General features: G+C 38.2%; 1 protein-coding gene and 1 long non-coding RNA gene across 3 annotated transcripts in view; one reads left to right on the forward strand and one right to left on the reverse strand.

The window, feature by feature from the left end:
• Positions 1-8,567, reverse strand: part of LOC108272092 (uncharacterized) — a 27,768-nt gene extending 19,201 nt beyond the window's left edge. Inside the window, exons 1-2 of the long non-coding RNA XR_008397217.1 lie at positions 7,456-8,567; positions 4,496-4,596 (exon numbers count right to left, since the gene is read on the reverse strand). This is a non-coding gene — a long non-coding RNA (uncharacterized LOC108272092). The remainder of the gene's footprint in view (positions 1-4,495; positions 4,597-7,455) is intronic.
• aldh1l1 (aldehyde dehydrogenase 1 family, member L1) lies at positions 6,594-25,648 on the forward strand. Of its 2 annotated transcripts, none has more exons than XR_008397216.1 (23): positions 6,594-6,711; positions 6,991-7,146; positions 10,115-10,260; positions 11,099-11,333; positions 11,460-11,625; positions 12,755-12,856; positions 12,998-13,087; positions 13,311-13,448; positions 14,077-14,202; positions 15,669-15,760; positions 15,920-16,067; positions 16,185-16,304; positions 16,816-16,943; positions 17,107-17,257; positions 18,605-18,675; positions 18,829-18,934; positions 19,154-19,241; positions 22,009-22,102; positions 22,283-22,382; positions 22,533-22,631; positions 23,448-23,615; positions 24,461-24,565; positions 24,852-24,990. XR_008397216.1 is itself a non-coding variant. In XM_047158578.2 (23 exons), exons 2-23 carry the CDS (start codon positions 10,134-10,136, stop codon positions 25,234-25,236), a joined length of 2,709 nt encoding a protein of 902 aa, XP_047014534.2. In that variant the 5' UTR covers positions 7,006-7,146; positions 10,115-10,133; the 3' UTR covers positions 25,237-25,648. The 2 variants fall into 2 exon arrangements, 1 of the variants encoding a protein (XP_047014534.2); XM_047158578.2 differs by lacking the exon at positions 6,594-6,711 and adding an exon at positions 25,181-25,648 and having other exon boundaries at positions 7,006-7,146; positions 23,448-23,613; positions 24,460-24,565; positions 24,852-25,051.
• The last annotated feature ends 529 nt before the right edge of the window (positions 25,649-26,177 follow it).

The following is a 26,177-nucleotide window of genomic DNA, read 5'->3' on the forward strand; positions in this document are numbered from 1 at the left end:
AAAAGGACCCTCAATGAATTCCATAATGTCTTAAAAAAGAAAAGAAAGAAAGAAAGGAAGAAATTTGGGTTTTAACCTGCAACAAGACAACAATAGAAAAGAAGTGTAAGAAATATAGCAGAGATATTACAGATATGTCTAAATAAATGGCCAATTATTTGCCGAGCTATCTGGAAGCATGAGAACATATATGCCAGATAAAATATGCATTGGATGGGTTACAAGGGATCAAATATTACAACTGAATGGATCCAAAAGCTGCTCAGAGAATATGAAAGAACTGTCAGGAGTTTTTAAGCAAAATGGTGAGTAAAGTTTATTAAAGAATATTTATATCATATTCAGAAAGGTAAATGCAATGCGTTTTAAAATATGCTATTGCATCATTTTCTGTGCTTGTGCCTACATTTGGTAGCTATTTCCCTGACCTATTTACCTGAACATCACCTCAAGTATGTACTATTTCATAGTACATACTGTCCTGACAGACTGTGAAACCCAACACACTAAATGTCTTGTTGCCTTAAATTGGTTTATTTATTTATTTTTTATCGTGTTTCATTTGTCCTAGTGTAAAAGAGATCTATCTAAATATTACATGGGTGATTTAGTTTATACTGAAAAAAATCTGAATAGTCAAGACCCTGAGGACCAGTTTGGAAGATACTGGCTTAGGGCTGTTTATGGTCATCAGAGGGGAAAAAACATTAAGTATTCTTTCTTCCTTATTATATGTGTGTTAACAGAGCAGGTTCATGACCTTTGTGCAGTTAGCACGTTCTCTCTCCCAAAACATTAACTGCATTATCTCTGATCCTAAACCTGGTTTATGATGGCAGTAATGGCAGTACCATCAAGCACTGGATAAATTTATTCAGGTCACCCTGGTGCACTGGCACAAAGATCTGTGTTGAGCAACTCAGTATCATTTTCTTCAAATATTAGGCAATATCACAATTTGTTCTGGATCTTCTCTTCTGTTATCACCAGAGCAAAGCAAATCCTGCAGCATCTTTACCCGTCTGACTTGAGCTATTGAGCAACTTACTGCAGATCACTCACCCTGACCCGGGAGTCACTGCATTCACTACATCGTCTGAGATTTGCTTATATTACACTTATAAGAACTCATATTTAAATACAAAATATGTATGGAAAATTAACAATGTAAGGAATAAAACACAATGGAGGATGCTGTTAAAGAGTACTAATGAACAATGGCATGGTGCGATGCCATTACAACCCCAAAGTTAATTATTTAACCCATAATGGCATTTCATGAAACATTTTATTTCCCTTATAGCACAGCAATTTGACAATTATAGCAAAATTATTTTTATATTTACATTTCATATTGTGAAATGTCCAAGAAACAAACTAGTTTGTTATCATTTATGTTAAAGTATCTCTCACTAGCCTTCTAACATTCTTCTAACATCTACAATCTCTCTCTCTCTCTCGAAGTTAATTTTAAAAAATGTAACTTGTCATGTTACTGCAGAGTGAAAATCACTCTGCCAGTGTCAGTCAGAGATAAAGCTGTAACTAAGTTTTCTGCTACAAAGCTCTGGAGACACTAGAGACTACTTCCAAAAATGCTATTTTAAAGATCAACTCACATAAAACCTCACAATAACAACAATTCCCCGTATTTAAAATCTGTCTATGCGAACTAGCTGCTACTATAGAATTACTAGAATGAGACTGTTAATATAAATCTGTGATTTGAATTACAGCTAGAAATACTGTCAGAGCTGCTGAAAATTAATCAACACTTTCTGACCAATCAGTATTGAGAATCCAACAGTGTTATAAGTGGTGTAAGTGACAATATAAATGGTTACTATTGTCATAGTTTTATCATTACTGACATACCATCTAACAAAAGTACAACAGTAAAACTATTGTATTGCATTGTTTTGTCATGTTATACAGGACTGTAACAATAGATACCATAAAGGAGCAAAGTAAACATACTGTATATAGCTTCATAGTTAAATTCCCCATGAAATGGCTTATTAGCTGTGATTTGATTTTACAGTATATGGTGAAGTATTTCCTTCTGAAAGAGGAACTGCTTGTCTGGATTACACACATCTTGACTGATATACACCACAACTGGAGAATCTAAACAGAGCTGACAGTAGCTTAGCAGACTAGCTAAATATGGGGAAAAAAGAAGAGATAAATGAAAGCCTTTTATTTACCCTTACAGATGGAGATGTCCCAATGATGTATAAAGACGAAACATTATTCTCGCTCAGTCTAAAGAAGCAACATATTCCAGCACAGAACAGCCCCAAGTTGGTAAAACACTCCTCCAAGAAATGCCTGTCACATAATTGCAACCTCATGCAAATTCTTCCCTCTTCAAAATGAATAAACTCCAACCATTCTTTTCTCAACCAATTCATCGTGCAAAAAGGGAACAATGTGCAGGAAGGTGCACAGCCAAAATGGCACAGACAAACCATATTTACTGCTAATGAGCTACTACTGCAGCTAATGCCTACTGCTGTAGATCAAAACCCATCTCCTGTTCTAGAGAGCATTTAATTGGAGGAACACAAGGTTTAGATTTGAATCATGAAAAACTTTAGCTTGTTTTCCTGGATGTGATGAACTATAAAATTAAAACAAAAATATCTCCAAAATATTTCAGCAAAATCATATTGGTGTTCACACCGCCGGGGTTGAGGGTTTGATTCCTTCGATTTATGGCCTGCGTGTGAGGAGTTTGCATGTTCTCCCCGTGCTTCAGGGGTTCCTTTTGGGTTCTCCAGTTTCCTCCCCAGTCTTAAAACATGTGTTGTAGGCTGATTGGAATCCATATTGTGTGTATGGGTGTGTAAATTTGTGTGTGATTGTCCCCTGCGATGGGCTGGCACCTCATCCAAGGTGCCCCGAGTCCCCCTATGTAGGATAAGCAGTACAGAAAAAGGATGGAATGGTGTCCATAAAAGTAAAGGACAGGTAAAAAAAAAAAAAAAGCTCTGAAATACCAAAGTTAATTTCAGTGGCACTTTAAGATTTCAAGGTCTACTAACCCTATTTACATAAAGTACCACAGTAATACAGAAATGGAACACAACAATTTTTATGAGGGATAGCAGCTAATAACTGGTCTAACAACCCTACTGAAAAATCTTGGTCTGACTAGCTACCAGCTACCAAACCACAGGTTGAGCATGACAAGCTAGTAGACCATGTTTTCCAGCTGTTAAGTTATTCCCTCTTCCATCTTCCTTGCTATCTGACTAAATTCATCAGTATTTGAGATTTACTTATCATTACATGTTAATAACAATATTGTAAATCTTTACAGTGTAGCATTAGTAGGCTAGTGGTTTCCAGCTGACAGTGGTCTACAGGCTGCGTTAGACTAAGATGGATTATTATTAGGGATTTCCATTTCACTATTAAAATATACTAGCTCAACTGTAAATTGCCCAATCTGTCAACACATGCTCTGACCCAGGAGAAGTAAGAGACATTGGAGTAGTAGAACTCAATGTCGAGGATGCCTGCTCCACCAAGTCTTGTCCCCCTTGTTACTAATGTGTATGCTTCAAGTACTCTTAAAATACACTTTGACCATGTTTGGATCAATGCCAAAATATCAGCAGTTTATTTGGTGGTAGCAAGGATATGTCCATTCAAATCCAACATCGAGCCACTTTTTTTTGACATATTGCACTAACATGAATTTTCTACTGACAGACTGGCAAAAATTTTAGGTGAATCATGGGTGTAACCTGGCCTGGGCACTCCCAAGTGCTGTAGTATTGAATTAAATTTGTGCCAAAAGTATTGAATGTAACATTTTAAGAAAAGAACAAAAATATACAACGAGATAGAAGAAAAACACTGAAACCGAAAACAGTGAACTCAGTGACAAAAATTTAACATGGTCTTCAAATAAACAGCGTTGTTTGTTAACCGTTTTCTAAGCTTTGTTTCACTAATCATAGTTTATGAATGTGCTGCCAGAGTTTTCTTTTGTACTTTCAAACTTATTATTTACACGCAGCAAGTTTACATTCACCATTCTGGCAGAAACTTTTTGTGTGGGCAGGGCTTAACTGCGATTTACTCTCATTGGGTAGTGAGATTTGGATCGATAGCTCCCTGACCAGGAAGTACCAGGAAGAGACCAGGAAAACCAGGAAGACATTCTATCATGGATATCCCAGAGGCTACTCTGTTCTATAGCTCCCATTACATTTACCTCTAATTATATCATTATTGGTGTTTGTTAACATACAAAGTATATATTCAGTGATTAGATTTGTAGTTAAATTTAGACTGTATTAGTTTTAGCTCTGTGACCCTAATAAACTGGCAGTTGGAATTGCAGCCCGACTTTGATTCGACTGATAAAACATTTACATGTGTACATAAAGATTTTGTTGAGTGCAAACTCAAGAGAACATTACAGTGTGCTTATTGGACCAACATCACTTAAGTATATGGATGACATTTAATTTTACATTACCTTAAGATAGCACCTTTTTCTCTCACTTTTAGGAGGTGATAGGGAAGTCTAAAGCAAGCGCTACCCCTTTATTCACTGATGCAGTAAATCTCAAGTTCCAGCTGTTGAACAGATGGGATATTCTTATTAGTTCATTCTTTTATTTATTTAACACACGCAAATAATACAACATAATCACACACACCTCTACACACATCAGACTGGTCTGTTATTATAAGCAAGTATTCTGCTGTTTATGAAGAGTATTAAAATTAATGGGGTTCATTAATACATTCCTTTTCTTTTTCTTTTCTTTTTTTTTTGCATACAAATGTTGCACAGCCAACCATTGATCTACCTTGATCTATAAAAGTTATTTATGTATTTATTTATTTTATAACATTAACATTATACTTATTGGTTTTTGGCATCGAAAGAGCATAATCATACATACAATAACATTTATAAACATTAATAAACACCACTCCACCCCACCCTCAATATTGAACATTCAGGGGAAAATAAATAAATAATAAAAATAATTATATATAAGAGGTACATTATTATTATTTTTTTTATAGGCACTGTCATTTTATTTATCAATTTCACTCATTAATTTCAGCCTCATTACTTTTCAGGAATTGCATAAAAGTGCCCATCTTTCTGTCCCTGTAGGAGGTCGAATGAGTTTCTATGAAGATTTCCCATTCGAGGAAAAATTTATCTAGCCTCTTCCTGGATATATCCATCCATCCATCCATCCATCTACTACCGCTTACTCCTTTTCAGGGTCACGGGGAAACTGGAGCCTATCCCATCTTCCTGGATATATCATATAATTAAATGCTTTGCTGAATGCAATTGTTTGCCTTGTTTATTTTACATTATTGTCCAAACTTCTTTCTTTGGATAAATTTAGCAGTTGCTTGCACTCATTGATATTCACTTGTTGTGCATGCTTATGTGAATGTCTTAACATAAGATGACATTAAGATGTGAGTAATTATGACCATAGAAGCAAGAGAAAAATATTAATTAATACATACTGTAAATGTATTCTGTGTTATGGGAACAATCCCCTTTTAGTTTAAAAGTGAACACAAAAAAACTGATTAATGCTGTCTCTCCATCACTCCCCAGAAAAAATGCTGTTGTAAATGTAGTCAATGTAGTAATCAAAGCAAATAATGTGTTAATATTTACTGAAAGTTAATATTTGCTGCAAATATAGTCGCTGCTGCTGTCTGTCCCGCTTCATTCAATCAGGTTTGACAGACAGTGTAGCTTTGTTTGGAACTACTGAGAGCTACATGAACCACGTGACTGCATTGCAGCGAGATCAAAGCATATCGCAACTCTTTTTTTCAATGGCGCTGACAAAAAACACACACAACAACAATAACAACAATAATAATAATTTCAATCTTAAATATAAATGACCATCCAAACAAGAGAATGCCATTTAGGCATTTAATTAAACTAGGCATTTAATTAAACTTGCTACGAAAGCTAGAATTAGCAGGTACATCTGACTAAGGATTGAGCAATAGAACATCTGAAAACAATACATTCTATATTTTAAAGCCTGCATTTAATTGCAAATGACCTGTTTTTCCTCTTTGGAACACCTGTGACATCCAACCTCCATTACAACGCATACATGTCACATGGAGTATACTTTGAATTGCTATGCGTACGACGGTGCGTAAAAAACGAAGTATACCAGAGGCTTTACACTTAAAACGGCCTAAGGATACACGCAAATAATGACCCATTTGGCTTTCCATATAAAACGGCCTAACGATGCACGTGAATATTGACCCATCTGGCTTTCCATAACATACCGCTTATGGTAGCATACTTTATTCAAATCTTGTCAGTAGAGTTAGTGGGGGGGTTTAGTATTGTCATTCGTTCATTTTGAGCGAATCTTTAATATGACTCGGGAACAACGAGTTGTTTCAGAGTGATTCGTTCATTTTGGACCGCGCATGCGCAGCAACATCCCCATAGTTTCTGTACAGGAAACAGAAATAATTAGTTCACCTCTTGAGTCTTCTGGTTCGAGTCGTTCGTTCATAACGTCACTGCCCCACTGCACTCAGCCTGTGGGACGGTCACGTGATGACTGGACGACTTGAACCCGAAGACTCGAGAGGTGAACTAATCATTTCTGTTTCCGAGGAACAGACGTGACTAATGTGACGTGACGAAAGAAAAAAGCCTCGGATCAGGAGGTGAAGTGAACTAACAGACTGCATAGCCTGAAGACTTAATGCTAAGCTATTAATTAGTCATTTCTGTTTCTCATAATTCGGCCTTGGTTGCATTAGCCTACAGTTTATTTTATAGTTTATTAAGTACTCGGTGTTTCGTGGAATTTAATATGTAACATTTTAATTATATTCTGATGAAATTAACGAAATGACTCGAAAAAAGATTCGTTCATTTTGCTGAACGAGATTCAAAGATCCGAGTCAGTAAAATGATCCGAACTTCCCATCACTACTTTTTAGGACGTGGCTCTTCGCTCCGCCTCTCATTGGTCGCTGAGGAATTTACTCTAACCTGATTGGAAGTTCAGGATGTCTGAACAGGCGCAGAAATACATTTCAACCACTCCCATTGGATCGCTGTCTCACACGCGAGGAGGGTCTTCAAGACGTGCAAAGGTATGCACTTTTCTTCTGTAATGTCAAGTTGTTGTTTTGCAGAAAACTCTGCTAGATTAATTTATTCTAATCACCCTAGGGTATACTGCGCTAAATGCATCGTAGGTAACAGCGTTGGAGTTTGCAGGACTCTTTATATGGAAACGTGAAGTTTACAATAGCTTTGACAGGTTTTCAAGCGAAACAGTCGATCAGTGATCATCAATAATAATGAAAGGCAGTGAAATTAATCGCCCTTTTCTTTCTTTTTTTAACATAAGTAGTGCAGGAATTAGCTCCATGCACACAGGCAGTGACAGGCTTACTTACTTCACTCCTAAAATAACTCACTAACTCATTTGACAGTGATGGGGACGCTAATGGCAGACATCCAACCGCTTCATCAGGTCGTTTCCCTCACAGATTCAGCGTGTAAAGAGCAAGCGTTGTAAAGAAGTCCTTTTAATCAGTCCACAGCGATATTTACATTGTTGCAGACCGCAGTGAAGTTGCTTTTATTCGGCAATAAACATCAGCTTGTTAAAAAAAATAACTGAAAAAATGTACACTCCAGAAAGAAAATAAAACAAAAAACCTCGACATTATTAACAACATAAGAAGAGGTGTAAAAGTGATCTATCTGCTTTACCGGTGAATAAATGAAACCCACATGCGACATTTCAAAATAAAAGTCACGTAATTCGACTGTTGAAGAACACACAAGGAGAAATACAGTCCATGTCTAATTGTACGTGTGAAACTGTATAAGATTACCTCTAGTTTGCGGTATATCTTTAAAACAACTTATTTCTGATTTATGTTGTAGGAAACTCGAGCAGAAATATAATTAATGTGTAAATGAACATGTGAAACCTTTACCTAACCTCTCACTAATTAGTGAAAGTGGATTATATGGAAGATATGGCCTATAGAATATAGCAACTGCTAAATGTATAAGTCTTTTGCTTGTGTTAAAACACACAGTGTTTGCAGGAAGGAAATGTAATTACAAGCTTGTAATAAAAGCAATACAATGACAAGTCAATGATTTAACAAAGCAGCAAAAATATGACTTTAAATTTGACTGGCATATGTTAAAAAAAGATAATATTTGGTGAGGAAATTCTGACAGTTAAAGCGTGGTGTTCAGTTTACAGCTATTGAAACGCTAAACTTCCTGTGTTGCACATTTCTCCACATTCAAGGCGGTGTGTATAATGCTGTACTTTTTACCCTCTGTGTGTGTCTTTCGGTTCTCATTCCTCATCTGTCACTGACAGGTATTTCTTTTGGAACCTGAATCTATACCATGGGCTGAAATAAGGAGCCTCAGTCGCTCTTTTTGCTTTCCTTAAAACTGTACCCATTTGCTCTAGAGCAAGTTTTGAAAGCCTAGCCCTTCCTCTATAGGCCAGTAATGCAAAATAGCTCTATTACTGTAATTTGTGTGGCGTTGACATGTGACCTTTATGTAGAAATGTCTTTATAGTGGAAAAGCTCTTGTGGACCAGTAAAGCAGATTTATTATGTTTACACATCTTCTAATGTTTTTAACAAGCTGAACTTTTATGGCCGAATGTCAAATGCTGAGCGGTTTATACAGTGTAATGAAACGGCATTCAAGCGGAACGCTAATGCTGCTACTCAGGCTTGCTGCCACTCAGTGGGTGTAACCGCAGAGCCTTCCGCCTACTGTGACGTCGTGTGCATACCCTTTATTGATTTGTATATCGATGCACTTGTAAGGATGGAAGAAAACTACAAAATTATGTCTTTCAGTTAATAAGACAGACAGGGTGTGTTATTGAAAATGGGTGGTATTTATGTCAGGGAGACTCAGGCAAGGTACCAGTATTTTGTGCACAACCAACTCTGTAGGCGGTTACAACCTTACATTTGGGTGAGGATTTTCAAGATTTGATTTTCAGCTTGTTCGCCTCAAACCTCCAGGGTCCCAGGTTCCCCGTGACCCTGTAGGATATGCGGTATAGAAAATGGATGGATGGATGCATGGATGGAAGATTTGATTTACGATGTTGATTCCCACTATCCAATGTCACCCAAAAGAAAATTGGTTCCCTTTTGTGTCTGGTTGCTGCCAGTGAGAGATCTAAATCTAAATTTGCCTCCAGATTTCTGTAAAGGTGCTTTGTGTCAATGTATGTTGTTGAAAACACTAAACAAATAAAAGTGAAATCAGATCCAGGGTGTCATGACCACACATTTTGACCATGTGCTACTTTTTAAAATATGATATTAATACATTTTTATCCACCAGTAACAGCCACATTTATTAAAAGTTTTCTTTTAGGGCTGTCAGAGGAAATGTAGCCTGTTCAGAATATTTGTGTATTCAAAGATGAAAATAAATCCGTATGTGAATGCTTAAGATCCCATGTTCTACTTTCACTTCCCTAATATTAGTCGATTGAGAAATCCTTCTGAATAAATGACCCCTGTGTCACTTGATGTAGGAGGAAACCATTTTTCAATTAAGAAAACAAAGCATTGCACAAGGCTTTACAAAAGCATGACATAAAAAGAGAATTGCAATGCATCAAATAATTATTTTTCCACATGAAGAGACTGTATAGAGATGTAAATTTTATTTTTATTTTTATCTCAGTGTTGCAATACCTGTAACTGAAGTTCATATGTTAAGATTTCCATTGCTACAACATTGTGGGTGAGACAAGAGATTGAACAAGAACTATTTAAGTATTGCTCCATCTCCCCTTTTACTTATTCTTTATAAATTGAGAAATAAAAAAAGGGGTACTCGACCTAAATAGCTCCAGTCTGGACCACTATTGGTACCTCTGTATCAGCTGAAAATGTGACACTAAAGTGCAAAAAAAAGTGTGTAATTCAGAGCAGCGGTAAATATTTCTATATGTCTTCACTGGTTTTTGCTCAGTGTCCGCATTTGTGGTGTATAATCTTTGGTGCATAAATATCCTGTTCAGTTTGATTCTGTATCTTTACTTATGGTTGAATTTGGGTTCAGCATGAAGATTGCTGTAATTGGCCAGAGCCTTTTTGGACAAGAAGTGTATAAAGAGCTGAGGAAGGAGGGCCACACTATTGTTGGGGTGTTTACCATACCTGACAAAGATGGCAAGGCTGACCCACTAGGTGAGGCTTTAATTCCTCTCTATTCTTGTTCTCATGTTGTGTGCAGGAGTTTAAGACCTGTGCATTTGGACCCCCTGCCCTGCACACAGTTGTTTTAACCAGGCAGTTAATTATTAAGCCCTTTAAGAGCTGGAGCAGGTGTGCTGGGAGTAGGTAACATTTCAAAATGCAGGACAAAGGGGGCTGCAGAACTGAGAACTGCATAATTATATAGTATAATTAAATGGTTTGGAGGACTGAGAACTTTCCTTAACATACAGTTCTGTTGAAGATCCACAGATGCTCAAAGTCCCAGTTTGGACATAATCGACAGTGTGACCTTCTCCCAGCACACTTCACTGAAATAAGAAAACACTGTGTGTACTGGGGTTACGCATGTTTTGGAGTGTATCCTAGCATTTCAGTCACATGACAAATATGGTGGTTACCCTCTTTGGGACTGAATTTCTGGCTTCACTACACAATTTTAAATACCCTTTGTCATTAGAGGGAGGGTAAATTGATAACTAAAAATTTAGTTAGCTGTTAACTTTTTCTAATGTTAACACTTGCTGCTGAGATAAGCTTCCCAGGTGTCCTATAATGTAGCTAGCTAGCTAAAGTAGCTACGACGCAGCATGACAGGGAGGATTCGCAGCACTTCTACATGTTACACTGCATGTAGTGAAGTGTTAGAGCAGCCGATAATGAGTATAAATGAAAATGAACCATCTTCAAAATGGTAGGGATTAATCAGTGTGACGTCACCGTGAAATTAAAGGATAGTGTACTTCTGCAGTGAAATAAACTTTTCAACCTCATACATGAACTAAAATGGGTTGAATGTGGAATACCTCAGGTGCTGAAGCAGAGAAAGATGGCGTGGCAGTGTTCAAGTTTCCACGCTGGCGGGTAAAGGGCAAAGCCATTGACGAGGTTGTGGCACAGTATAAGGCTGTTGAAGCTGAACTCAACGTACTGCCCTTCTGCTCTCAGTTCATCCCGATGGAGGTGATAGACCACCCAAAGCACGGCTCCATCATCTACCACCCCTCACTGCTGCCCCGCCATAGAGGGGCCTCCGCCATTAACTGGTCTGTGTGTGTGATTAGTTAACATGCTCAGTGGCAAATAGCATTGTAAATTTTATCCTCTATGCTTATTGTACATGTATAGGCCATTTCGTCAATATCCAAAAGTCATTATTGCATTGTCTATAGGACTCTCATCCATGGCGACAAAAAGGGCGGGTTTACAGTGTTTTGGGCTGATGATGGACTAGACACTGGGCCAATCCTTTTGCAGAAAGAGTGTGATGTAGAGCCTGATGACACAGTGAATACCATCTATAAGCGCTTCCTGTTTCCAGAGGGAGTCAAAGGGACGGTGAGGATCAGTGCTGTAAATTACTGCTACTATAGTGCCCTTGAACAATATTGGCACCCTTGGTAAATATGACCTGTGAAAAATTCTTTATTGTAAAAAAAAAAAAAAAAAAAAAAAATTCATGAAATGATTTTATTTGCTGATGTTTTGGAGCTGTTTTTCTGCTAGATGACCTGTACATTTTGTTAGGATACATGGCATCATGGACTATAAAATATAAACAGATATTAAATGAAAATCTGACTGCCTCTGCCAGAAAGCTTAAAATGGGCCGTGGTTGGATCTTCCAGCAGGACAATGATCCAAAACATACATCAAAATCAACACAAAAATGGTTTACTGACCACAAAATCAAGGTCTTGTCATGGCCATCCCAGTCTCCTGACTTGAAACCCATAGAAAACCTGTGGGGTGAACTGAAGAGGAGAGTCCACCAGCATGTACCTCGAAATTTGAAGGATCTGGAAAGATCCTGTATGGAGGAATGATCTCAGATCCCTTGCCATGTTTTCTCCAACCTCATCAGGCATTATAGGAGAAGACTCAGAGCTGTTATCTTGACAAAGGGAGGTAGCACAAAGTATTGACTAAAAAGGGTGTCAATAATTGTTGCACACCTATATTTAACAAACAATTGTTTGATATCCATGAGAGCAGAGTATTGTTAATTTTTTTTAACAAAAGGTTACACAATAGACAGTTTTATCACAGCCTTCTTTGCTCATATTTATGAAGGGTGCCAATATTATTGGAGGGCAGTGTACGTTCTAAATCATAAACTCAATATGGGTGGATGATTAAATGTCTTAGTGATCTTCATAATGTCTTCCTAATTTAAGACATGTATCACAATATATAGTTTTGCCAAGCTTTCGCTAGCAGTATGGCTACAAAGTAGTGAAGCCAGAAGAATACTTTTATGAGGAAAACAAGCCAGATAAGACGATGATAAATTCACTGACTACTTAATGTATATCCTCCTATCAGTAACATACTTTATTATGCTCATCCATACCACTCACTCTTGATATGTCCTAATAGAATGTGCCCTCAAATGCTATCTGTCCTAGCACCAGACATTTACACTGACATACTTTCTTGACTGAGATTCTGTGTGTGTATGTTTAAGGTGGAGGCAGTGAAGTTAATTGCAGAAGGTAAAGCTCCTAAAGTTAAACAACCAGAGGAAGGAGCTACATATGAGTGCATTCAGAAAAAGGACAATGCAAAGGTGGGCAATCATAGTTATGTTTGGTGTCAGATTTAGTTTCTTTTTAAAAGATTCAGAACATATTTAGTACCCACACCTCAACAATTACGCTAATACAGAGTGCTTGTGTTGAACAAAGGTGTACTGTGCATTTGTGTGTAGATTGACTGGAACCAGCCTGCAGAAGCCATTCATAACTGGATCAGAGGAAATGATAAGGTTCCTGGAGCCTGGGCAGAGGTTGATGGAAAGGTTTGTTATGTCACACACATTTTATGCTTTTATTAAGCCACACTTTAGTAGTAATATACCAGAAACGTCTTTGAGCATGGCTTTGTCTGCCATGTGTAAAATAAAAAATGATAGAAAATGCTGTTAAATAAACACACCACCCACACACTTCCAAAAAATCTAATATTTGCATTCTGTTAAAATATGCTGTGTAATGTCTCTACTCTCTTCCCTCCCCTTACAGAATGTGACGTTCTATGGTTCAACATTAGTGGATAATGGTTCCACAGCTAAAGGGCAACATTTGGAGATCCCTGGAGCGAGTCAGCCAGGTCTGGTCAGCAAGAATGGCTTGATTCTGTTTGGCAACGATGGCAAGGCGGTGAGAGCACACAAAGTAATGCAAGGAGAATTTAAAGTAGTACAGTCCATTCATAATGATTAAAAGCATAGTTATTCACACTTTTAATGCATTCATTTATGAAGACTATTTTCTTTTTCTTTTTTTTTTTTTATTTTTATAAAGGCGATTTGCACAAAAGGAAATGTTTGGAAAATCAAAGAAGTATGTTTCAGTTATACAAATATCCAAGCCTTTGCATGCAACCTCAGCCAAAAAAGGACAACATGCTCATTTTTCATAAAGCAGTGCTGAATGCAGTTATCTCAGCTCACCAGTTCGTAATAAATACACACTCAGCTCCTCTTGACCATATTGGCTGACCACAGGGAGTGACTAAATGAGCTGGACTTTATTCCAGCTTCAGCTGAAAAAGCTGTTTGTTTTTAGCTCACAATGAGTGAGAGAGAGAGAGAATGAATAGTTGGAAAACAGGAGACGAGGACTAAGAGAGAAATAAAGGAACAATTGAATAAGAGAGTGAGGGGCAGTACAGAAGATGGAGTTAAAGCACATGCATTATGCATTATACATTAAGTGCTACCCCAAGGTTTGCATAGTTGAGCACACAGTATGTATGTGGTTGTGTGTATTTGTGTGTGTTTTATAGTTACTGGTGAAGAACCTGCAGTTTGATGATGGGAAGATGATTGCAGCTGCTCAGTATTTCAAGGCTGCATCCAGCAGTGCAGTGGAGCTCACGGAGGAGGAGAAGAGCTTTGCTGAGCAGATGAGGGTGAGACACTGAAGCACTGTTCACTACTCAGACGTTCACTCTGCAGCTAATGAATTAGAAGCCTCATGTTTCATCTGTGCAAAGCAAAAAGACTGGCATTTCATTCTGAAGAGCTGATTAAATAGATTGTGCTACTGTATACAATGCTGTGAAAAAGTATTTGCTCCCGTCATGATTTCTTCTGTTTTTGCATATATATTATACTAAGTCGTTATCAATATTCTAGCGAGATACAACATAAAACAAAGGCAACCTGAGTAAACACTAAAACAATAGGGTTTTTATTAATTTATTTTACCAAAGCAAAATAAGTTATCCAACACCTATCACCAATGTGAAAAGCTAATTGCCCCCTTAAACTTAAAATCTGCTTGTGCCACCTTTAGCAGCAATAACTGCAACCAAATGCTTCTGATTACTGGGGATCAGTCTTTCACTTACTTCTAGGACTAGGATTTACTCCTATGCTTTGGATCATTGTCTTGCTGCACCAGAGTTTCAACTTATGGACTGAAGACCGGACATTCTCCTTTAGGATTTTCTGCTAGAGAGCAGAATTGATGTTTCCCTCAATTACTGCAAGTTACCCAGGCCTTGAAGCAGCAAAGCATCCCCACACCATCACACCTCCACCACCATGCTTGGTGTTTTTATTTTTTCTTTCTTTCTTTCTTTCTTTCTTTCTTTCTTTATTTATTTGTGGAATTCGGCGTTTGGTTTACGCCAGATGTAACGGGACCCCTGTCTTCCAAACAGTTCCAAACAATAGAAATGTTCTATTTAAGTCTGTATTTGATTGAACAGGGTTTGCAGTAATCAGGCCTGGTTGTGCCTAGTCCAGCTGAACCCCATTATGAATGCAGTTTCATAGATTTGGGGAATTTCATAGATTTGAGGGCAAATACATTTTCACACAGGCCCAGCTGGTATCGGATAACGTGTTTGTTTTTTTTTTTTTTTTTTCATTTATCATTTAAAAACTGTATTTTGTGTTTACTCAGGATGCCTCTGTTTTATCTTAGATTTTGTTTTAGTTTCTGAAACAATTTAATGAGACACAAAAACAGAAGCAATCAAATACTTTTACACAGAACTGTATGCTAACATCAGCTTCATGTATTGTCATCAGTGATGCACTATCTCTTTATACTTTTATTTTAACATGAACTTTAATCAGTAATCTGTGTTATCTGTTCCTCCTATCAGAATAGATATATGATAGAGGTATGATACCTTGCTGCTACTTGGATAAAATATATCATCATTAACCTTCATAGGCCTGCAACACACAGTTTGTAGTGAAGTGCAGTTGTGATTATATAAGAGGGTGGAGCAAAAAGTGTGTGTGTGTGTGTGTGTGTGTGTGTGTGTGTGTGTGTGTGTGTGTGTGTGTGTGTGTGTGTGTGTGTGTGTGTGTGTGTGTGTGTGTGTGTGTGTGTGTGTGTGTGATATGTTTTTTCATCCAGGTGGTCTGGAAGAGCATTTTGACTAATGTTGAGATGATTGATGACTCCACTGACTTCTTTAAGTCTGGTGCTGCCTCAATGGATGTTGTCAGGTAAACACATTTTAGGGCTTGTTTAAGTGGAGCATGCAAATTCTGACACAAATTGTTGTTGTTGTTGTTGTTTTTGTTGTTGGTCTCTAATATCTTGTTGTCCATTTTCTCTGTATAAACTCTTTTCTATCTGTATATTTATCTGTTATTCTCCTGCAGACTGGTGGAGGAGGTGAAGTTGAGGGCGAGCCAGCTGCAGCTACAGAACGAGGATGTTTACATGGCCACAACCTTTCAGGAGTTCATCCAGATGTGTGTGAGGAAGCTGAGAGGAGAGGATGCTGAGGAAGAACTAGCTGTAGACTATGTGAGGATTTAACATCACTGTAGAGTTTAAACACTTAAAAGCAATTCTTCCCATTTCATGCAAAATTTCCATGAAAGCGACACTCTAAACATTTCTATTACAACTATTATGTTGCAGGTGGAGATGAATATCAACAACATGACTATCCGAATGCCCCACCAACTCTTTATAAATGGAGAGTTTGTGGAGGCTGAAGGAGGGAAAACCTATAAGACCATTAATCCTACAACTGCAGAGGTAGTGTGAAGATGTTCTGTGGGTTATTAAAGGTCCATAGCAGAAGAGATGAGCGAGCTGCTATGTAGTTTGTGCACAGCTCTATTACCTGTGAATAGGACTTCTTCATAAAAGCTCTATTGTGATTATTCAAGTCTTACTTTTTTGTAATAAGTGGCCTTTCAGCCGCCGTTTAGGTCTTTTTAAATTGATATGATGTGGATGGATATGAAACATCTCAATCCCCTGTACTCCCATTTAGCACATCCTTTATTTCTCTTAAATCTGGTTCTTATTAGAATTTTTCAATCTTCACTATCGACTCCTTCTTCCGACACATTGTCAAAGCACATATTTAATAACTGCTCGCTCTCTCTCTCTCTCTCTCTCTCTCTCTCTCTCTCTTATTCTCTGCTTCTCTCTCTCTCTCTTATTCTCGGTTTCTCTCTCTCTTATTCTCTGTCTGTCTGTCTGTCTGTCTGTCTGTCTCTCTCTCTCTTATTCTGTCTCTCTCCTGCTTTATTCTCTGTAGCCGATCTGCGATGTATCTCTAGCTCAGATCTCAGATGTGGAGAAAGCTGTGGCAGCCGCTAAAGAGGCATTTGAGAATGGCGAGTGGGGAAAAATGAATCCAAGAGACAGGGGCAGACTCATCTACAAGTGAGAGAATACACAATTTAAATGAGGCTTTCTCTCTAGATCTAAAAATTCACAAATGCATCTCAATCTCAGTGTTAACTGCAAGCGATGTTAGTTAATGTGAGCAAATACTGAAAGAGAGGATCAGGTTTTAATTGTGTGTGTGTGTTATATTTTACTCCAGATTGGCAGATCTGATGGAACAGCATCAGGAGGAGTTGGCCACAATCGAAGCCATTGACTCAGGAGCTGTTTACACACTGGCCCTCAAAACCCACGTTGGAATGTCCATTCAGACGTTCAGATACTTTGCCGGCTGGTGTGACAAGATCCAGGTGTGTGTGTGTGTGTGTGTGTGTACATGTGTGTGTAAGAGCGTAACCATTTAAATCTTCTTGACTAAACAAAAAGTCAGTGGTTAAGACACTGGATTACTTATCGGAAGGTTGTGATTTCAAATTCCAGCACTCCTAAGCTGTCACTGCTGGGCCTTTGAGCAAGCACTCTAAGACTTTTTAACCTTCAACTGCTCAGTTGTAAACAGGATAAATGTAAGTCGCTCTGGATAAGGGCGTCTGCCAAAATTCGTAAATGTAAATGCGTATGCAGAAAATAAATATTTCTTCATTTGGCAGCAGCTTACATATGAGACCGGATACAATCACACAGCTGAGCAGTAGACAGTTAAGTATGTTGCTTTCTGATAATTTGCTCAGAAACTTAATCACTGAACCACTCCTGTAAGACATTTCAGAAAAGACTCTGTTTATCTCCATAATTGCATATAAGCAGAGAGTGTATTGTTATGTCAGTGTTTAATATCTAAAAATGTGTTATTTTGTTAAAACAGCAGCTCTGCCATTAGTACTGGCTGTAATCGAAATCAGTTTTATATTAATGTGCTTGTTCTAATACGTTATTGTTCCTATAGTAACTCAGTCGTTCACAGGGTGGACGTTATGGTGGACGTTTCATATAATGTAAGACTAACAATAATCAGAATAACAAATGAAATGCTTAATCATCAATTATAATGCTTTCTGTAAGAATACCTTTTATTTAACATGTAAAGATCAAGTGCTATTAAGGGGGGGGGGGGGGGGGGGGGTAATAAGTTCTGTGGTTTTTCAATAACCTGACAATCTGCATTTTCTTTTTCTGTTTCATTAATTGTAAGAGAAACTGAAGAAGCAGTTATATATGGCTGTTCTAACCTGAGTGATAACAGAAACGAACTTGTTTTGCAGATGTTCCACAGCATTAAATGTAAACTAATAAAAAGTGCAATGTCATTCTTTAATGAATAAAAAAAATGGTAATAATTGGTAAGTTGCTGTGGTTTAAGGGGTAGGGGGATCACTTCAGGAAGTGTTGTTATGGGAAAACGACTATAACTACGGTATAAAAGCTCTGCTTCAACACCACCACATTGTTGATTACTATCCTACAACAGCACTACCTATTGTGTTTCATTTCCTACTTAAACAGTCAGCTGTTTACATACAGTATCTTATCATTTATGCTGTGAGCATAGAGTTGTCCTGTGTGCCAACGGCTTGGTGACTTTGACTTTGTTACAGTTCTTGTTTCTCTCTGTACCTGCTGTGATTTTCTTGTTCGCAAATTTGACAGCTCTGTATAACACGTTAATGTGTGTAAACGTCTTGCTTATTCCTCTGTAGGGCTCGACTATTCCAATCAATCAAGCTCGACCCAATCGCAACCTCACCTTTACTAAGAAAGAGCCAATTGGGTAAAGCCTCTAACTCACTATTCCACATATGTGCTAATTTTGCTGCACTGAATATAAAACATTATGGGAACCCATTTAGGAAGTGCTTTAGCAATTCGATAGCTAAATAGTATGTGTGTATGTGTGTCTGTATCTGTATCTGTGTGTGTTTAGTGTGTGTGGCATTGTAATTCCATGGAACTATCCTCTGATGATGCTGGCCTGGAAAACTGCAGCGTGTCTGGCAGCTGGAAACACTGTGGTGCTAAAACCTGCACAGGTGAGGAGATCGTGGCCTGTTGAATCAAAACTCTTTGAAGTCAGTTTTTTAATTGTTCATAACAGCTGACGTATAACAAGACTGGTTAAAGCTGGGTCTTGCTTACTGTGTGTGTGTGTGTGTGTGTGTGTGTGTGTGTGTGTGTGTGTGTGTGTGTGTGTGTGTGTGTGTGTGTGTGTGTGTGTGTGTGTGTGTGTGTGTGTGTGTGTTAAACACTAGGTGACCCCATTGACTGCTGTGAAGTTTGCAGAATTGACCGCAAGGGCAGGCTTCCCTAAAGGAGTCATCAACATCCTGCCTGGATCAGGTATGCTTTACGGTTGTCCTAGTCAGGGAGTGAATTTACATTATTCATTTGATATGCTCATGTAAGGAAACACAGCCCAGGTCAAATAAATTGACACCCTATAAATGAAACTATTCAAAACTGAAACTATTGAAATGTTTTTTTATGGCGTTCAGATTTCAAAAAGGCACGCCTCATCATTGGCTCATAAAAAAACTAAACCAACCTCAATGCTGCTTCTGCCCTTGGGAATTTACAGCCTTGGGCAAACACACTGGTTGAGCTAAAGGATTTTATAAGCATCTTAAGTCATAAGCTGTTACATAATACAACTTTTATCCTGATTATATCCACTATTCATAATTATATCAACTGACACAAACTCTTTCCTGCAGACCTAATTTCAGGCCAGTTGGAGTGAGTTTATCAGTATATCAGGCATGTTTGATTTTATTTGACCAGACTGTGGGCAGTACCTGGAGATTAATGCTGGTCTATGAGATTTTATATATATATATATATATATATATATATATATATATTGTGTGTGTGTGTATGTGTGTATGTGTATGTGTGTATGTGTATGTGTATGTGTGTATGTGTATGTGTGTATGTGTATGTGTGTGTGTATGTGTGTATGTATGTGTATGTGTATGTGTGTATGTATGTGTATGTGTGTATGTGTATGTGTGTATGTGTATGTGTGTGTGTGTCTGTGTGTCTGTGTGTGTGTGTTACTGTGCATCTGGAAAGTATTCACAGCGCTTCACTTTTTCCACATTTTGTTATGTTACAGCCTTATTCCAAAATGGATTAAATTCATTATTCTCCTCGAAAGTCTTGGCAAATTTATTAAAAATAAAAAACAAAAAAAGCACATGTACATAAGTATTCACAGCCTTTGCCATGACACTCAAAATTGAGCTCAGGTGCATCCTGTTTCCTCTGATCATCCTTGAGATGTTTCTACAACTTTATTGGAGTCCTCTGTGGTACATTCAGTTGATTGGACATGATTTGTAAAGGCACACACCTGTCTATATAAGGTCCCACTGTTAACAATGCATGTCAGAGCACAAACCAAGCCATGAAGTCCAAGGAATTGTCTAGAGACCTCCGAGACAGGATTTTATCGAGGCAGAGATCTGGGGAAGGGTACAGAAACATTTCTGCAGCATTGAAGGTCCCAATGAGCACAGTGGCCTCCATCATCCGTAAATGGAAGAAGATTGGAAACAGCAGGACTCTTCCTAGAGCTGGCTGCACGGCCAAACTGAGCGATCGGGGGAGAAAGGCCTTAGTCAGGGAGGTGACCAAAAACCCGATGGTCACTCTGACAGAGCTCCAGCGTGTCTCTGTGGAGAGAGGAGAAGGTTCCAGAAGAACAACCATATCTGCAGCACTCCACCAATCAGGCTTGTATGGTAGAGTGGCCAGACGGAAGCCACTCCTCATTAATAGGCACATGACAGCCCGCCTGGAGTTTGCTAAAAGGCACCTGAAGGACTCTCAGACCATGATGAAACAAAGATTGAAGTCTTTGGCCTGAATGGCAAGCATCATGTCTGGAGGAAACCAGGCACCACTCATGACCTGGCCAATACCATCCCTACAGTGAAGCATGGTGGTGGCAGCATCATGCTGTTGGGATGTTTTTCAGCGGCACGAACTGGGAGACTAGTCAGGATCGAGGGAAAGATGAACGCAGCAATGTACAGAGACATCCTTGATGAAAACCTGCTCCAGAGCGCTCTGGACCTCAGACTGGGGCGAAGGTTCATCTTCCAACAGGACAATGACCCTAAGAACACCGCCAAGATATCAAAGGAGTGTCTACAGGACAACTCTGTGAATGTGCTTGAGTGGCCCAGCCAGAGCCCAGACTTAAACCCGATTGAACATCTCTGGAGAGATCTGAAAATGGCTGTGCACCGACGCTCCCCATCCAACCTGATGGAGCTTGAGAGGTCAAATTTGCCCAAAAATAGGTGTGCCAAGCTTGTGGCATCATACTCAAAAAAACTTGAGGCTGTAATTGGTGCCAAAGGTGCTTCAACAAAGTATTGAGTAAAGGCTGTGAATACCTATGTAAATGTGCTTTTTTTGTTATTTATTTTTAATAAATTTGCAAAGATTTCAAACAAATTTCTTTCATGCTGTCATTATGGGGTATTGTTTGAGGAAAATATTGAATTTAATCCATTTTAGAATAAGGCTGTAACATAACAAAATGTGCAAAAAGTGAAGTGCTGTGAATACTTTCCAGATGCACATATATATATCATATATCATATCATATCAGTGGACAAGCACTCCTCAATGGATGACATATTAACTGAGGAGGCAGGAATCTGAGTGCCTGTACTGTGCACATCTGTGCAACACCTCACCTCACCCACATGATTTAATTATTTCTTTTTTGCAAGTCATGTTTGTTTTTGCTATCACTGAGCAGTGCTCATGTTTTTCATAAGCACAGTGTGCTTAGTTTGGTAACTTTAAGTTAACTCTAAGTTTGGTCATTTATAACCCTTAGTTGTTAGCAGTAGTTTCACAATTTTTCACTCAATTAAAAAAATTTTACATGATGCCCAGTCTTTTCAGAAGTTGTTAAGATTATATACCAGATTTTACCAAATCTTCATAAGATTAGGATTCTATGCTAGAGACAATCCTGAGACAGGATTGGGTGCCCCTATTTTATTGTAGATTGTATGACTTAATGTCTTTCTAAAATTGCTAAATGCAAAGTATTTTATCCCTCTTGACATGTGCATGCATGTTTCAGGCGCTCTGGTTGGTCAGCGTTTGTCAGACCACCCTGACGTGCGAAAACTGGGCTTCACCGGTTCCACTGAGATCGGCAAACAGATCATGAAGAGGTCAGTGAACTCTGACCCTCAGCTATAGACAGCACATTTCACAATTCATAGTTTGAGTTCATAGTTGCTGTGTGTGTGTGTGTGTGTGTGTGTGTGTGTGTGTGTGTGTGTGTGTGTGTGTGTGTGTGTGTGTGTGTGTGTGTGTGTGTGTGTGTGTGTGTGTGTGTGTGTGTGTTGCAGCTGTGCGATCAGTAACGTGAAGAAGGTCTCTCTGGAGCTGGGGGGTAAATCCCCTCTGATCATTTTCAGTGACTGTGACCTGGACAAAGCAGTCAGAATGGTCAGTCAGTGCCTCTCTGCGCACTGCACCTATGAAATAAATATTTCCGTGTTATAAAAGTGGTTATAATGAATTATATTATGTGGTGAAGTCCTGTTCAGAATGCACTTTAAGAACAAAAGTTTTAACACTGTCTCTTGGACTGTACAGGGGATGAGTTCAGTGTTCTTCAACAAGGGGGAGAACTGCATTGCTGCAGGCAGACTGTTTATAGAAGAATCCCTGCATGATACATTTGTCCAAAGAGTGGTAAGATAGAAGTGAACATTTTTCCTAACATTTAACATGTATTAGACAACTGATATTGTACCATCAGCTCCAGAATTATTGGCACAATTGGAAAAATGGCAACCAAAAAAAAATGCTACTTTAATTGTGTGTGTGTGTGTGTGTGTGTGTGTGTGTGTGTGTGTGTATATGTATATATGTGTGTATATATATGTGTGTATATATATGTATATGTGTATATATATATATGTGTGTGTGTGTGTGTGTGTGTGTGTGTGTGTGTGTTGGGCAAAAAAATAATAATGGGCCAAGTAAAAATACAATAAATAAATAAAAAGCTGTCTGCAAGTTTTCCCTAAAAACTTAAACATTTAAAGAAATCAAAGGAAAAAACTATCCCATACTAAGTTACTTTATCTATTTGTTTAATTCTTGCACATTTTCTAACCAGTTATTTGTTGTTAAGACCATTAAAAGCTGTAACTGATTAGGCATATGTCGCAGAATATTTTATATATAAAATATTTATGTTTTTGGATGTTGAACAGAATTCAACTCTGATGAGTTGCCCAGGCTGCCAGGCATACTATATTGCCATATATATACATTTTGAAGTGTGTTATACATGTTTTATTCATGCTTGAAATCACCTATCAAATTTCCCCTAAAGCTATCAGATTTCCTTTAGGGCTTTGCTTTCATTAGCTAAAACAGTGTAAATTTGGAGCAGTGCAGAAGTTGAGACTTCTCACTGTCTTATAAGGTCAGTGGTGCATGTTTCATATCGGTGGAAGCTTGTGATGGTTCTGACTGCAGCAGAGTTCTGTATGTTTGTAGGTTGAAGAGGTGAAGAAGATTAAGGTTGGTGACCCTCTGGACCGCTCCACTGATCACGGCCCCCAGAACCACAAAGCTCACTTGGACAAACTGGTGGAGTACTGTGAGAGAGGAGTCAAAGAAGGAGCTACACTTGTGTGTGGGGGGAAACAAGTCAACCGGCCAGGTGAAGACAGTGTCTCTGTGACTGTGTGATTCAGAATTATACTGATCACAACCAAGTCAAAAACATATGAGAATTTTCCATTTACCCCAAAAGTAGCAGAGTCATAACAAGATAGGGGGAGTCTTTGTTTAACTTATATTAATGTGTACTGCATTTTCAATGTAATAGTGTCAGTAGTATGGTGGAACACAGCAGACCCAGGATATGAAAAGAACACGTTTTTATGTGGGCTCATGGTATTGGCACGTTGGAAAAAGTCAGTAACTTTTTTTTTTATTTATTTATTTAAGACCGTATTTTAAAAAAATATTGAAAATATATTTGCTGATTTCTGGACTGTGATAAACACAGATAATATAATATCCTGTCAGCCCCTGGACCTCTTTCACCTCCTTTTTTGGTCTTGGGTCACAGGCAGTCCACAATCATATCATCTTCAAAATTGAAGCCCAAATCCTGTACGTCCATCTTTTCTGTGTGAGAGCGCCTTGTCTCAAGGACTACATGACTTCTCTAACATGCTGTGTATACCTCTACCAAGCTTTACTTTCATCTAAATAGCATATATACAGCAGCGTGTTTCATTAGTCATTGAAACATAGCTGGCGGCCCAAACAGCCTGAATAGAAGAGTGACATAAGTGATGTACGGAGATTTGTTTCTTGTACATTGGAGAAATCCATTTTATACATATATTCTTATGTCAATTTATGTCCAAGTCCAGCCGAGGTCTTCAGGTCACACAGAAGAGATCAGCTCACAGTGGTCTTTAGATTGACTTTGAAAACTACTGCTTGTTTGGCAGTTAAAGGGTAAAGAAATCTTTTGACATTCCTCTTCCCTCAGGTTTTTTCTTTGAGCCCACCATATTCACTGATGTGAAGGACCACATGTACATCGCTGTTGAGGAGTCGTTCGGCCCTGTCATGATCATCTCCAAATTTCAGGATGGGTAAGTACTATTCATAAACTTCCATCTTTACACTGCTGCTGACTTGATCTCTACTAAATCACTCACACTCACACTCACACTCTCTCTCTCTCTCTCTCTCTCTCTCTCTCTCTCTCTCTCTCTCTCTCTCTCTCTCTCTCTCTCTCTCTCTCTCTCTCTCTCTCTCTCTCTCTCTCTCTCTCTCTCTCTCTCTCTCTCTCTCTCTCTCTCTCTCTCTCTCTCTCTCTCTCTCTCTCTCTCTCTCTCTCTCTCTCTCTCTCTCTCTCTCTCTCTCTCTCTCTCACAGTGATATAGATGGGGTGCTCCAGAGAGCCAATGCTACAGACTATGGCTTGGCATCAGGAGTGTTCACGCGGGACATCAGTAAGGCTCTGTATGTAAGTGAGAAGCTTCAAGCTGGAACCGTGTTTGTCAACACCTACAACAAGACCGATGTGGCAGCTCCCTTCGGTGGTTTCAAGCAGTCTGGTTTCGGCAAAGATCTGGGTAAGATAGACATGTATGTGTGTGTGCACGCGTGTGTGTGCTCATGTATTTGTGATAATGAATAAGTATGTCCTTCTAACGGTACAAAATTACAGTTTCTCTGTGTTTCTGTTTTTTCTTTCCCAACAGGTCAAGAGGCTCTCAATGAATATTTGAAGACGAAAGCTGTGACAATTGAGTACTGATTTGTCTAGATGAAACATCAGTAAATTGTAACAGTGAACTTAGTAAAATTCTAATAAATTTTTGTCAGTAATATTTGTTTTAAACTAAACAGTGTTTATGATGAGACTTAAGATGAAATACATAGCTATTTAAAGAATTACACCTTTTTGTTTTGAATAAGCCTTTTATATTTTCCCTTTATTTTTCGCTCATTGTAATACTAATTGAGACATGATTTAATGTTTTAAAAGGTATTCTTAAGAGAACAGTGAAAACACTGGAAAAGAAGGGCATTCACATGTTTGTATTGCAAGAATTGATATTCATATTCAGTAGATTTTATAATTTATAATTACCATTGCCATTTGTAAATGCATTGATGTTTTTCAGTCATAGGCCAAACAGAAATAAATTGAATCTAATATTTTCTCACTTGAATGTTCATATGGTTATTTTTAAGATCATTGGTATCACTCGTACAATCAGCCATTTTCACTGGATCATCTACTTGAACAGGTATTTCCTTGGATTGGATTCTACCTCACTCGTGAGACTGCCAAATGATTAAATGTAAATGTACTACAAGAGAAAAAATGGCATCTAAAATGAAAGCAATATTAATAAAACCTCACTCAAACAGTCAACGTCAACATTTTTGGTCTTAAGCAAAATGCAAAAATTTATATAAAAAATAAATAACAAATGCAGTGTTTTGAGCTTACTCATAAGGGATGGCTTTAGCCAATATTAAGTATAGGGAGTGCAAGAAAGAGAGAAAAAAAAAAAAAAAAAGGTTGAGTTTTTAAGTAATGAATCCTCATAACTAACATATTTTTCTGCAAAATGTTTTTATGTTTGTAATAATGAGCATACCCTATAATTAAATTGGTGAACCCTTACTTAGAGAGAATGTATGGCTCTTAGGAAGGCTTCTTTCATGCAACAAAACAAAAAGCCAAAG

The sequence above is a fragment of the Ictalurus punctatus genome, chromosome 11 (genome assembly GCF_001660625.3).
Source record: "Ictalurus punctatus breed USDA103 chromosome 11, Coco_2.0, whole genome shotgun sequence".
Classification (NCBI taxonomy): domain Eukaryota; kingdom Metazoa; phylum Chordata; class Actinopteri; order Siluriformes; family Ictaluridae; genus Ictalurus; species Ictalurus punctatus.

Excerpts from the sequence above, each read along its gene's own strand:
- aldh1l1 (XM_047158578.2), top strand. The coding sequence starts at position 10,134 with ATGAAGATTGCTGTAATTGGCCAGAGCCTTTTTGGACAAGAAGTGTAT. Across the intron at positions 18,676-18,828 it reads ACTAAGAAAGAGCCAATTGG|TGTGTGTGGCATTGTAATTC; the intron begins GTAAAGCCTCTA and ends GTGTGTGTTTAG. Across the intron at positions 23,614-24,459 it reads GAAACAAGTCAACCGGCCAG|GTTTTTTCTTTGAGCCCACC; the intron begins GTGAAGACAGTG and ends CTCTTCCCTCAG.